The sequence below is a fragment of the Atta cephalotes genome (genome assembly GCF_000143395.1).
Source record: "Atta cephalotes unplaced genomic scaffold scaffold00020, whole genome shotgun sequence".
In the NCBI taxonomy this organism is placed as follows: domain Eukaryota; kingdom Metazoa; phylum Arthropoda; class Insecta; order Hymenoptera; family Formicidae; genus Atta; species Atta cephalotes.
In genome coordinates, this window is record NW_012130084.1 from 31,700 (window position 1) to 45,975 (window position 14,276).

Consider the following 14,276-nt stretch of genomic DNA (forward strand, 5'->3'; position numbering starts at 1 on the left):
GTACGATTACTTAGTTAATAGGTAGTACTAGTACATAGAGGAGTAATACTACTAAATAACCTACGTAACGCACCAACTATACTTTAACTTTAATACTACTAAACTAACTACTCTCTCTCTCTCTCTCTCTCTCTCTCTCTCTCTCACACACATTTTAAAAAGAAAAACAGAAACAAAGTTTTAAGCCTTGCTTAAAGTCAAAGTAATGTTAGCGCAATCAGGCTTTAATCACATAGTTATCGTATAACATAAATTTTAAATGATTAAATATTTATATTATAATATTGTCATATTATTTAACAGAATGTATACATATTTCATTGTCAGAGTTATTGTATCAGTATATTTAGATAATTTACATAAAATAGCAATTTTTAATGTGCATTAATCCAATGCAATATCAGTGATTGAATTTATTATTAAGACCTGGTTCTATAAATGAAAGATTAACATAATCTTCGTTTAACTTACTATTTATATTTTTCCAATTCTAAGAATTTAACTTACTATTTATCTTTCTCTAATTCTATAATTCGAAAAAGATATATATAAAATAAAATATATATTTTATTTTTAAAATATATATTTTTATATAAAATATATAAAAAATAAATAATAAAAATTAAAGATTAAATAACTCTTACATTTATGAAGCCAGGCAGAATTGGATACACACATCGATGTGTTTACCTTTTGAAAGGGACCAATTATATGTATGCCAGCATAGCTCTTGAAGTTTTTGTTAACAATCTTGGCAATCATGAGCCTGGATCCAGTCTCATCAATCTCATTAAAGTTTTTCAAAGGTGGTGGGATGTATATCTCATCATCCACCCTCAGGCCACCCTCTTCATCCGCATCAAATTCCGTGTCCTGCTCGTTCACTTCCATGTCGACCCCGCTGGGGGTGTGTCTCTTCGCTGGGGAGTTGTTGACCATCCGGGCGGTTTGCAGCCTTCTATCTACAGCTCTCCAGCCTGCGTCGTAACCTCGCGCTGCGTTTCGAGGTTAGTCTATCGTCAACATCATCGATTGGCCCAACCGATCTGCCGCTTGAATTGTCAATACAAATTCGTTCACCAGGTCACGATATTGAATTAATTATCCTTTCCTGCTGCGGCACTGTTGAAACACGAGCTCGCGAACCGATCTTTCCCGCGCGATGCCAGCCGAAGGAATTGGACGGAATTACAAAATCCTAACGCGAAATCTCTAACTTCACTTTTTCCAGAATTACTCCGATTACGTTTCTCCACTGTGCACGACGTTCCCGCGACGCACGAATATTACGATCGAGCTAGATGAACGACAGATCTGGGTCACTATCAGGTTCCCATGTTTTCAACACCCGCCATCGCATATCGCATCACGCCGAAGAGGCGTTCTGAATTCAAAATCCCGCTCGACTAACGGAATCGTCCGAACGATGAACTCGAACTGGCGCGATAATACTCGATCGTGCGCGAAACTCACCCCACTCATGCGATGCGACTCCCCAGGTCGCCGCGAAATCGTGTGTCTTTGAATTTCCTTCGCGAGTCGCGAAATTGTCCGCGAAATCGTTTCCTAATTCTCCGATGGCTCTGACGCGAGCTGCGCGAGCAAAATGGCGGCAAAACGGATTCGCCGTTTGATACGGTCCGCCGTGCGATTCTGGAATTAACAGGAACTTTTTCTTCCGTTTCTTCGATCGAAGATAAGTATGCGTTTGATATTTTGACGGCAAAACAAAGAAGGGGAAAAAATGAAAAATCCATCCGATTAAAGAAAGAGAGAAACAAGGTGAGAATTAAGAAGAAAGCGCTTGCGCATGCGCAGCAAGCATCTTGACTACGCTAGCGAGTTCAGTGGCCTGAAGTGAGCGCAATTCGGATGTCACTACCACATGACTCCGTGGCGCAACGGTAGCGCGTCTGACTCCAGATCAGAAGGTTGCGTGTTCAAATCACGTCGGGGTCAGGATTTTTTTTCTATTTTTTCCTTTAGTTTTCATATATTCGTTATAAAAACATATGCGTGTAACGTAATTTTTTTAGAAATATCAGACAGAGTTGTGTGCAAATACGAATTTCTCGATTTTCTTATGTTCCTCGTAATCACTCCTTTTACATTCTGAGGTTCGCGTTGCTTGCCTTTTTTAAACTCAGAATTTTCGTTTTCTCTTTCTCTAATGCCCGACTATATATTTTTCTCGTTTTAAAACAAATTTATGATCATAGATGTAGTACATTTATCATTAGAGAGAAAGAGAAAAGGTACGGAAGGATCAACTGTGAAGAACCAATTACAGCACTCGAACGGAACAAGTGCAAATGAATGTAAACATATTGCAAAAGCACGTCAGGAATGTGAGGAACATTGCGAAAATCGCTCAGCCAAAAAAAGTCGCAATTTGAATCAGTACTAATAAAACAAAGCTATAGAATCTCTGTAAGTAAACAAAGGATTAGTGCACTTTTTTTTTATTTAACAGAACGATATTAATTTTCGAATGTTTTAACCTCGAGGTTTAAATATCATTGACTTTTCCTTCAACGGAGAACATAAGAAAAAAATTGTATTGACTTGCAATCACTTGTACATATAAAACCTCTATTAACTTAAGAAGATACGACATGAAAGTGTAAGTTGTCATTAAATCCATTAGATTTTTCGCTTTTCGCGAGAATTGTTATATCTCACTATCATTGGTTTTATAGCATAAAAGGAAACTGGACCACTCTTCTGAGTAATTACGAGGTTTTGGATATTTTGCAAAATACGAAATGTTCTTACAAGAAACAAAAGATGAATCAGCTTGCAACCATCACTTATCAGACAATCAAGTATCTAGAAGACACACCGTGTAAGAAGCAGAATCCAGAGAAAATCCGAGAGTTTCTGAGAGCCATGGAGCCTATCAAATTAACTAAGGCTGAGAAGCTCACTCTTCTCAATCTTTGTCCTACTACACCTCTCGAGATTCAATTGGTATGACTTCTTTCTTATAAATATCCTATTCAATGCTGTCCAAGATTTGTAATTTTAAGGTTATTCTTAATGGAAATAGAAAAAAGAAAATAATACATTCCAATGCTGGTACACATTAAGCCAATTCCCAGAATTACAAATCTTGGATAGTACTGTTTTACTTGATTAAGAAGCAGAGATTCGAATCTTTCGACGTTTCTTAATTGATGATAAATCTATTCTGAAATAATTATGTATAGATAGTGGAAGAGAGCGAGGAACGATTATCAGAGGAAGAGGTGAACACTGTGCTTCAAATCGTCGCGAATGTGCGAGGAAATGAGGAAGACACAGAACAAGAAACCTAATCTTAGACCTTAAAAAATAACTTATTTAAATATATTTTATGTATGTACATTTTATTTATATAATAAACATGACTGGAAATAGTGTATAATTAAATTATTGTGCGTGTATAATAGTGGATAGCCTTATTATCTCTTTTGATCCCCAAGATCGTCTATAGAGTCTTCATCAATCTAAAAAAAAAAAAGAATTGGATTTTCCACTTTGCATTCAATATATCTATTTTCTTCCTCTTTTTTTCATAACTTACTTGTGGCCATTTTTCAGGTATCACTTCAAACAAATCATCCTTGACGTCTCCCTGTATAACAATTTCGTCATCTCCAGTCACACTGGATCCACAAGCAAACTTACTACCGAAAAATTTTGCTGCTATTTTCAAGTCGATATCTAAGAAATAAATTATTCAAAATTAGAATATTTATTCGTTTTACAATCTAAATTTTATTCATTTATTCATTTACAATCTAAATTTTAGATTGTTTTGATGTTGTATTACCAAAAGTGCTAAGGCCAGTTACGACTGTGACGGATTTCTTCTTTCCTCTAGGTGCTCTGGAGATAGTTATCAATCGTGGTATATCCTCTTTCTTCTTGGTTTTCAGCATACCTTTACCGCCTCGCTTCTGCCGCTTCTTCTCATCCTCTCCTGTGCTGACTTCAGTAGAACCATCTTCTGTAGCTGATTGAAAAATAATCCTTCAGTTAGAATCTTAAACTGTTCGCTATGATGCTCAATTTTGTTCATAATTACCTAATTTTATCTTTTCAAATTCAGTAGGTAGATTCCTTTCTAGCCATTGCTTGCATTTATCATATTCTGGATAATATTCGCAGTACTGTAAATCAATGATCATCAGATTTTTATCAGGTTCAAATTTCTAATAAAAAAATATAAGTATATTTTCCATAAGCGATATAAGTATATTAATACAAAATCATTCTGTTTTTCTCTCTTACTAAATATCAAACAGAAACAGAATGATTTCCATATTATATTCAACACATCTCTTAAAAATCTCTTTGACTATTCTTTTTTTCTGAGAGTCACATTGTTCCATTGAAAGAGACGAAGAAATTAACTTGAATTGAAACATTTATCGTTTCTTTCTAAGATAAAACATGCTGTAATTAATTTTTAATTATACATTTCGATTGCCAATTATGATTCCACCATTTTTGTAATCAAGCATATATTTTCCATATCGTATTAAAAGTAACGATTTACTTCAATAGGTAGCGAACAGTTTCCGCAATATTGAACGCGGATGGGATAAGTGACATTAGGAACCGGTCCCAACTCCAGTCGAAACTCCGGCAGTTCTTCCGCTGACATCCTTGCGCCGTCTAACCTCACTCGCGGTCTTGTCGGGCAGCTCTTTTAGAACAATCGTTTTAGAAATTTTTCCTCGTGCTGCGTCGATCTTCCTGGAAACACAACAGTCTTTATTTTTACATGGACAAATATTGCTAACTGCTGCTAACAAATACCTCGTACCGTGCGCACCGTTAGGTTAGAAACGCCAGGGATGTAGAAACTTAAAGATCGATTTCTATGAAATGATCTTCAGTGAAATGATCTTTATTCTCCCAAAAAGTATTCATATCATTTACAATTGGATGCATTCAATATTACACCGTTCATTGCGCTCAGTGAGCGCATCTGATTGGCATATTCCGTTAGATCTAAAAATATAGACCAAATAGATACAAGAGCTCACTGAGCGTTCATATTGAATGCATCCATTAGATCCATTCAGAAGCACGACCGCTTAGGCCATCGTTCCATGAACGGAAATTTACAATGGAACGGAACGGCGCAACCAATCACAATTCTGCAATTATTACTCTGCTTTCTTTTTGCGATTGTGTTGATCTCGCTGTTTCGTTCCGCTGTAAATTTCCGTTCATGAAACGCCGGCCTTATTGGACGCTCAATGAGCTCTTATGTCCGTATTCATAATCAGGTCTTATATTTAAGACTTTCTTAAATTTCTTCAGATACTAAATGAATTATTTCATGGCTGCTGAGTATCTAAAGATAAATTTAAAGAAGTCTTAAGTACAAAGTCTGACTATGAATACGGTCATTACACAGCCGGTCACAGAAAGATTGCAACACTTTTTTTCGATTAGTTTCGGAATGCAGCCTATTTATCAAGTGATTGGTTCTTATTTATCCATATTATAGATCCATTATATAGATTTATTATATAGATCCATAAATAAGAATCAATCGCTTGATGAGCAAGCATTTCGAAACCTATCGAAAATAAAGTGTTACAACTTTTCTGTAACCGGATGTATCTGTTTAGTTTATATTTTTAGATCTAATGGAATATGCCAATCAGATGCAAAAGCTCATTGAACTATAAAAGTGCATTCACACAAACGTCAATCAGCAGAAGCAGCAATCAATCAGCTGGGCGATACGGGCAGTGATGTAAAAAATATTTTTTACGCCACTGTAAAATCACCTTGTTGATTATGAATCTAATCATTACGTTCAACCGCTCTATATGAGTAAGGCTTCCAAAATCCATCGAAAAAAAAATATCGAATCACCCATTTTTTCGGAACTAAAGCCTGCGGTACACAATGCTTGTTTTTTTGCTGGATTGTTAGTTGGATTAGAATTTTGCCATCATATTGGCTGCGATGTTGATATTGTAGCCAATACGATGGCTAGATTCTAATCCAGCTAGGAATCCCACAAGAAAACAAACATCGTGTGCCGCAGGCTTAAATTTTCAATGTAGATTAACATCAATTTCAATTTAACTTACTTCTATCCTTTTTTAATTCTAAGGATCAGAAAGACATAAAAATATCTGAGATTAAATTACTTGGTAGAAATGGATATAAAATAAGCAATTCCGAATTATGTCCGTTTTTGTAATCAAAATTAGATTAATTTTAATCTTAAATTGGTATAATTTCCTTTTTACCTTTTAATTTTTAAAATTAGGGAAAGATGAAAAGTAAATTAAACAAAGATGTTTATATTACAAAAATATATATAAATATCAAATAAAGTTTTTTAAATTAATCGTTTTCTTGTGATTTGTTAACTGTGCGCACGAAAACACATTGCGCAGGCGCAACACTGACGGACCAATCGCGAATCAATACGGCGGACCAATCGCGGATCACCGCGACGAACCAATCGCTGGCCGTGCCGCAGAATTTGCCGCAGACCGTTCGAAACGCACGTGCGGGCCGCAGGATTCGCGCGCGCTGAAGTTGTCTGCCGCCCCGTGAAAAAGTCGGACGTCGTCGTTGCTTTCCGTCCCGGACGAACGATTCAAAAGGGCGTGCGTGCGCGTGACCGTAAATCGCAGCAAGGACAGTGAAAGAACGGACAGAGAGAACGAGGTTTACGCGAGAGAGCAAAGAGGTAATTGAAGTAATACAAAGAAACAAGAAAACCACGTTGTCACGTTACACCCTGTCGTCACCGTCATCGTCATTTCTTTCATCATCGCCGGAGTGGTCCAAGTCCAAGGAAATGGCAGTCGGTGCACAGATCGACACGTCCGAACGGGATACCGGCAGCGCGAAGATACCCCTGCTGAATGGCGATCAGGTGCACGAGGCTACGAAGGTGACCGGTCAGTACCGATATGAAATTATCGCGTGCGGCAACGCGCGCTCCACGAGGGTGCCGCACGATGTTTCTTTTAAGGTTAATCCGCGAGCCAAAACTCGCTCATCGTTCTGACCCACGAGCGTTATGTAATCTTTGATGGGAACGACGCCGGTCTCATCTCGTGTCCCGACGAAGATATTTCACGGATCGTCGGGACCGTTTTTCGCTTCGTCGTTCGGCTCATCGAACGCGAAGCCGGCCTCCATCGAGCGAGAAGGAGAGAGCGCACGATCGGAAAGAGCGCGTGTAGAAACGGGATAAAGCGATGCCTCATACGTTATGTAACCCCCACGAATTGCGCGAGTCTCTGCGCACGGGGTCATGTGAGCCTCAAGTAGCAAGAGGAGGGACGCTGGGGCGAGGGGGCAGGTCTAGCAGAAGACGCGCCGCGGCGCCAACGGATGAATTTCCTTGAGCCGGAATCAGACTACGCATTTGAGATTGAAAAATTGTTATTTGACCGATTAAAAAACAATAGAAGTTAAAAGCTTCCTTTGTCTTCATTGCCCAAATCTTCAATCTTCAATACGTAGTTTGATTCCGGCCTTACCGACCTTCCGGTCTACGAAAGCGTTTTCTTTCTGAAGATCGAATTACCTTAAAAACGAGGTAAAAATTAATAAATAAACAAATTCAAATATTAATTAATAAAAATATAAATATTTTAGTAAATTCGCTCACTTCGTAATTTTCTTCATTTAAAATACACAATTGACCTTCTCAATTAATTATTTCCACATTACTTTCTTTTTTCTTTATCAATTTATAGCTGATAACGATAGTAATTCCGAAACATAATAGATGTAGTAAGCTTTAAGAAATTGACTAATCAGTCGATCATTTAACTGTGATTGAATTCCTTAAGGCTTACTACACCTATTGTGTTTCAGGACTTAAGTATGTTCTTTTTAAGTCAAACATTTACATGGTTTACCTTTTCTCTTTTTTTTCACATTGATGGAAAAAAGAAGAAAGATGAACTATGCAAGAAGAGCAATAATTCGGCTAGAAAAAACAATCGTATTTTGTCCTTTATATTTGTAGAAATTATGACTAAATTTATCCACATAACACACATCTCTGAGGAACGTCTTGAAGACATCTTTAGGATGCAAACATTCTCTAGACGTCTTCAAGACAGACGTCCTCTGGATATCTTTAGAACATCTTCACGTCCCTTTGAAAACTTACGGTATACATGGACACTGGAAGAAAGAAAATTCATTCTTTTGAATAATCGTCAAACTACATAAAGCTGTTTCTCGAGACGGAGAATCGCAGAGGAATTCAGGAAAGCGACGAACTCATCGTGATCTTTTAAGTTTAATCTACAACATTTAATCTCTTTACTTCCTTTCTTCTTACCACTTTGATCTCTGGGGGCTTATTATGGTTTGAAACGAGGTGATAATAATGAAAATGGATCGAATTTATTAGAATATTTATAACTTTATTGGTTAACACCTAGTGAGGGGGTTTGATCATTTTTGTAATTTTCACTTCGTCTAAAGAACCGTAATAAGTTCACTTATCTTTTTGTCTTTTATCCTGTTTATTCGTTTTCTTCTTAAATATTTGAAAGTAGAATTTCGAAAGAGATAAAGACGATGATTGATAAAACAATCGCAAAGGGGAAAAAAGATAAGACATAAAAAGTAAGAAACAGGAAGCAAAGAGCACATTGAAGATTAGATTTTAGATCGAATGATGCTTCTTACATGGTACTCGATCTGTTTACCATGATGTCGGCGAACGGAACGACACGAAATTACATTGCAAATTTTCTCAGGTTCTGCATTCCATGCGATAAACAATACGAATTGCAATTGAGAAACCGGAGTTTGGTTGCTAAATTCAAAACTGCATGTTGCAAAAGATGCTTCAAGCATGCAAATATACTGACAACTTTGACAATCTCTGATTTGTTCTTTTTTTCTCTACGTTGGAAAGAAAAAAGAAAAGATGAATCGTGCAAGAAGTTCAGTTGAAAGAAACAAGCCTAATTAGAATAAAGATGCGAATTATTGGGATTCTTTAAAACGTGAAGCAATTTGATTATTCACGAAGCTTGGCGAATCTGCGATGAGTCCTTCAACGAGCTTCTCGATTCTGTTAAATTAATTAAGGATTACCGATGATCCGTAGATCACCGTTCGCACGATGGAAACTAACATGCCGTATATAATTATATAATTACGCAAACATGCTGTAATCATATTTACGTAATACATCTCCAGCTGTGCTCGACAAAACATCGATTGGTACTATTGATTATGTCTGAACACGAAGCCTCCATGTATTAATTTACAAATCTTGATTTTTAAGGCAAAAAAATGATATGATGTAATATTAATGTTTAGGATTCCCGATGAAAATTTTTTTCATAATTTTTATACGAATTGGAACTTTTTTCAGAAATACTCAGAAATATTCAGAAATTATATCTTCTCTTTATATCTTCTCTCAGAATTTTTCATACAATTCTGAAATATTCTGAAATTTCTCATCCCATAATTTTTAAAAAATATTTTTAAACTTTTTAGATTTTATAACATTTTATCAGGAATTATACTTATAAAAAATAGAAATCTTAGAAGTTTTACGATATTTTATAATTAACATATATGAAAAATTCTGAGAAAAGATTTTCTGAGAAATGTTCCAATTTGTATAAAAAAATGTGAAAAAGTTATAAAATTATAGAGAAGAAATTCTGAAAAATTATATGAATAATTCTGAGAAAAATTTTCACCACGGATGAATAACGATATTTAATATGATTTCCACTGTGCTCCACGAAAACATTGAAAATATCAGATATGTCCAAATATGAGGCCTCTATGTATTGTCAACAATTATAACAAATTATAATTATATACTTTTGTGAAGCCGGCCTCAATTTTCAAAATTTGAACAAAATAAGAAGAGTTCTGGTTATCCCCCCGATGAGTTTTAGAGTTCTCAAACGATTGTAGAAAGAGTTTGATTAAAGTGATAAAAATATCATTTAAAGTATATTATTTAAAGTAATAGAATGGGGGAGAGGGGAGTTCAACTTTGCGAGTCTGAAACTTTGAAATAATTTTGATGCTAATAAACATTTTAGAAGGATATTAATAATTTGATGTTAATCTAAGCATTTTTAGAACTGTGTGTGTAAATAATTTATAACAAGTCTTGATTTTTATAGAATGGAAGGAAATGGCATGATATAACATCGGTGTTTAGGGTGAAAATAATGATGCACGATATGATTGGACTGTGAATGCCGAATATGAAATTGGATATATGTTTATTTAATGTTGATATGCATAATAAATTTCCCTTCATGATATGTTTAATATTTTGAATTGATAATACAGAGTGAGATAAACGGCTGTGTATTATGATGCAATATCGATACTCAGAGTGACGTCAAGATGGTGCAATGTATTCGTTGCTGGGATGGATGTATGTCAAGATCCAAGATATTTAAAATAATTTAAAAGATTCATTTTTTAAGCGAATATTACGATGATTACTGATTATTACACAATCATAATAAGATTGATTCATTTTATTGTATACACAATCAAAATATGAAAAATATAAAGAAAGAAATAGAAATAGAAAAGAAAGAATTAGATAATTTTTTAAAATCGATTTAAGCAAGAGATAAAATAATTTTCTCGATTTCTTCATTAGAATTTGTTCTCTATGCTCAGCATAAATAATGTAAATGGAAAAAGTACAGGAGTAGAAGCAATGACGTATTTCTCTTTCAAAGATTAACATTGATTGACGGGGGAGGATTCCTCAACAATCCCGATTACACACACCACTCAGCTGGTACCTAGTAATTTTTTACAGCTTTACCAATGAGAATATTTTATTTTTAAATTAGCCAATTAGCGATGTGCATATGTGTAACATGCGATGTGTGCAACCGGAGCCTTCGCAATTGATGGGAGGGTATCTTTGAAAGATGTCTTGTTCATTAATGAACTTCAGGATACTTTCTTTTCGAAACAGATGAATGACATGTGTGTTTGAAAATTTGAAATTTGTCAAATTGTTAAGTAACAATTCTTTTTAGATTAATCAGAATTGTTTTCAGAAGCATCAAGTAACAATTAATTTTTCAGTCTATTAAACTCTAGTTTATATGAGCGTTTTATTCAAAAATTTTGTAAGTTGCATGTGAAAACCTAAACGACTATGACTTGAGAAACTTAACTAGACTTGAGAGAGAAACTTAACTAGACTCTGTATAATTGCTCGTGTATTTGCAGGTTTAATTCGAAGCTAGATGGAAAGTGAGTCTCGTGTTAATGATACGCCTCTTACTGCACGTGAACCAAGGGAACAATACATGGAATTGCAGAGTATCGATAGCAGAGGTTATCGGTGCCAGTTATTATTTTGTGCACCGATTTCTACATCAAACATCCCTCGATGATAATCGAGTCGAGTTAACTGTGTAGTGCAATTGTAGCACGCTATGATGTTCGTACTTTCACCTTTGAGCTTGCGTGCTTAAATCGATCCTCTTCACGTGTCTTCGGCACAGTGTGAACTCGCATAACTCCCGTACAGTAAACCCGCTTGGATTCTATATTTAGTAGTAAATACTATAGTCATCTACCCCATATATCTGTCTTCAAGTTTATATATTCACGTCCGTCTGTCCACTTTCTTGACACAGATTTTATTTAAATAGACAAACTTCTATACAATTAGGAGTGTTTTATACACTTTTTTACATTACGAATGTATTTCTTGGGATTGATTTTCGCAAGAACAAACACAATTTTTTTAATTTACTTCTGAAATTCAAGAATTTTTTTTATTTTCTATTTAAATTATCTAATTAAATTTTTTATTATCTATTTAATAAATATTTAATAAATAAATCATTTTTTTTACTTATGCGTATATATTTATATATGTGAATATATTTATATTAAGTTTTTGATATCTAATACATGTATATTGAATTTTTATACCTTTTTTATTAATAATGTAAATCTATTTGAGTATTATGTTTTTTATTTTAAAGGTGAATTAAATTAAGTGGCAGTTTAATGACGAGAAGGAAAGCGCGGCGATTCACGAGTATTAATGATCATCTGGCCGTAGGCATTTTATGAATGATATTTTAAAGTCACACTGTCTTTCTCATGAATGAAATTGACGATGGCATTTATTAACTTGTGAGTCTGAGCTCCATTTTAGAGACAAATGCATAAATGTTTATGCACGATAATTATTAGCAATAACAGTCTAATAATATCACTGGTAGATATTCCATTTATCAGTTGTTAAGAGTGAGTCGTGAATATTATCACCTGTTTACACCACTGAAATACCTATTTTAAATGCATTTCATTTCGAAGCTTGAGTAGCTAATAATAGATAACTATAATAATGAAGAAAAACATGCGCGACAATTTGCGAGTTTTTCAAAATTTAATTGATCATTTTCGTCTAATACTAATTTTTTCTTTTATAAAGCTACATCTTTAAAAATAAATATTTTTATAAATTGCATCCTTTGTTAATATCTAGTTTAAATTTAATTTTACGATATCTTATTATATATTACTTCTAAATAGACATAATTTAATGTTCACTATAATCTTCATGACTCTTGTCCAAATAGATTCTTCCTGCTATTCATCACATTATTTTGTGATAAAATGCCTTATCTGTATCGCGTTAACGTGTCCGCGTAGCGTTGTAACAGGAGTACAACGCTTCTATACATAACAACGATGGAACCATACACGATAACATGATGATAAGACAGTAAAGTAGACGTAGATAAGCACCAAAGAACATGAAAAGAAAGAATTTTCTATAAAATATTTTCGACGAAAATTTTGTTATCTAATTGTTTCAAGAATATTTTTGTTTACTACATAAAAGATGTAATTTCTTATTTAATTCAATTCACTTTATAATTCAAAAATTTACATACATGCTTAGAAAATTACTAAGAACAAAATTATTATTTAATTATTATATATCATTATATATATTATTATTTAATTATTATTACTATTATTATTATTATTATTACTTAAATTATTTAAATTGCAAAATTTATATTTTGTCGATTTTTTCTTCAAGAACTCATATTTATCTAATTCTCAGCATGAATTATGGATACTTAGTTCTCTTATCAGTTATGCGATTCGCCTGCTACGTATTGTTGACGACTGCTTGAAATCGATGATATTTACAAAAAGTGGCTCAGCGAAGCGGAAAATTAGTTGCAATCACCTGTACGAAACTATGCGGTGTTAAACACTGATTTAGAAACTAGTACAATCAGAATGCCAAGCATGCAATTCAATCGTCACAGAAAACAAAATTTCATATTATTATTAATAAGAATATATAATAATTTTAATTGAAAAGAGTGCGTTTATATAAATTTAATTTTATAGAAACTAATATAATTGATAATTTCAATGGCTTTAATAATAATAATAATAATAATAAAAAAGAAGACTGCAAGAAGAGATAAGATAAAAACACTAAATGTATAAAATGATTTATATTGGAAATTCACTATGAATTTTAGTATTGTTATTTTAAAAAATAGTGTAACTATTTTTAAAATAACAATACTAAATAAGGGGATTAAATTAAAAAATATTAAATAGAAATGAAAAATTGAATCGGCAAGATTAAATATTGTTACAACGAAAGATAACAATTATTCATATCAACAAAGTCCAATAAGTTCTCTTGACATAGATCAGTACTGGTGATTCAAAGTTGATGCGTATTGCAAACACGTGTCCCAATATAAATAGTACAGTGCGTACTATTTACTTTGCCGCTTATTTATAAGCACATCAAGTCAATGCAAGTGGTGAAAGAGTGCGTCTGAAAGTACATCAGAAAGTGTGCCTGACAACATGAAACAACTTAGACTGTGATGTATTTATGTCTTGTAATGCATCGTGTCCCTTTCAGTGTTAGGGCGAAGAAAAAGTCATTGGATTCTGTAATTTCTATTGTTTGATTTAATTATCTTTTTATTTATCTTATTTATCTCATTTGAGATTTAAGTTTTGTTTAATTTGTGAATTTTTGTGTGTGCGTGCGTGTGCGTGTGCGTGTGTGTGTGTGTGTGTGTGTGTGTGTGTGTGTGTGTGTGTGTGTGTGTGTGTGTGTGTGTGTGTGTGTGTGTGTGTGTGTGTGTGTGTGTGTGTAGTAGTAGTATATAGTAATAGTAGTACGTACTACTAAGTAATAATAGTAATACTACTAACGTAATAATATATTATTAATTTAAGTTAAGTTAATTAATTAACTTAAA

At 33.9% G+C, this 14,276-nt stretch overlaps 4 protein-coding genes and 1 non-coding gene across 6 annotated transcripts in view; 3 read left to right on the plus strand and 2 right to left on the minus strand.

Annotated features, from left to right (window-relative positions):
* LOC105619203 (structural maintenance of chromosomes protein 4) overlaps positions 1 to 939 on the minus strand; it is a 7,820-nt gene extending 6,881 nt beyond the window's left edge. The window contains exon 1 of the mRNA XM_012200727.1: positions 691 to 939. Coding sequence (XP_012056117.1) covers positions 691 to 939 — 249 coding nt within the window. The remainder of the gene's footprint in view (positions 1 to 690) is intronic.
* Positions 940 to 1,887: 948 nt separating this feature from the next.
* Positions 1,888 to 1,959, plus strand: Trnaw-cca. The gene has a single exon. It is a non-coding gene; the product is annotated as a tRNA-Trp (tRNA).
* Positions 1,960 to 2,322: 363 nt separating this feature from the next.
* Positions 2,323 to 3,317, plus strand: LOC105619204 (DNA-directed RNA polymerase III subunit RPC9). The gene is made up of 4 exons (XM_012200728.1): positions 2,323 to 2,430; positions 2,508 to 2,623; positions 2,700 to 2,970; positions 3,210 to 3,317. Exons 2-4 carry the CDS (start codon positions 2,616 to 2,618, stop codon positions 3,315 to 3,317), a joined length of 387 nt encoding a protein of 128 aa, XP_012056118.1. The 5' UTR covers positions 2,323 to 2,430; positions 2,508 to 2,615.
* A 5-nt stretch (positions 3,318 to 3,322) lies between these two features.
* Positions 3,323 to 4,651, minus strand: LOC105619205 (density-regulated protein homolog). Its single transcript, XM_012200729.1, has 5 exons — positions 4,544 to 4,651; positions 4,070 to 4,154; positions 3,815 to 3,997; positions 3,566 to 3,705; positions 3,323 to 3,488 (listed from the first exon to the last, which is right to left on the minus strand). The coding sequence occupies exons 1-5, from the start codon at positions 4,649 to 4,651 to the stop codon at positions 3,444 to 3,446; spliced, it is 561 nt and encodes a 186-aa protein (XP_012056119.1). The 3' UTR covers positions 3,323 to 3,443.
* A 2,172-nt stretch (positions 4,652 to 6,823) lies between these two features.
* Positions 6,824 to 14,276, plus strand: part of LOC105619208 (clustered mitochondria protein homolog) — a 14,597-nt gene continuing 7,144 nt past the window's right edge. For both annotated transcript variants that reach the window (XM_012200732.1, XM_012200733.1), the window contains exon 1: positions 6,824 to 6,926. In XM_012200732.1, the coding sequence (XP_012056122.1) occupies positions 6,824 to 6,926 (103 nt within the window). The remainder of the gene's footprint in view (positions 6,927 to 14,276) is intronic.

Bases quoted from the DNA above. Each gene is read 5' to 3' on its own strand.
- LOC105619204 (XM_012200728.1), top strand. The intron at 2,971-3,209 runs GTATGACTTCTT...AATTATGTATAG, and splicing joins CACCTCTCGAGATTCAATTG to ATAGTGGAAGAGAGCGAGGA.
- LOC105619205 (XM_012200729.1), bottom strand. From the start codon at position 4,651: ATGTCAGCGGAAGAACTGCCGGAGTTTCGACTGGAGTTGGGACCGGTT. The intron at 4,155-4,543 runs GTAAATCGTTAC...ATTGATTTACAG, and splicing joins ACTGTTCGCTACCTATTGAA to TACTGCGAATATTATCCAGA. The intron at 3,489-3,565 runs GTAAGTTATGAA...TTTTTTTTTTAG, and splicing joins TACCTGAAAAATGGCCACAA to ATTGATGAAGACTCTATAGA.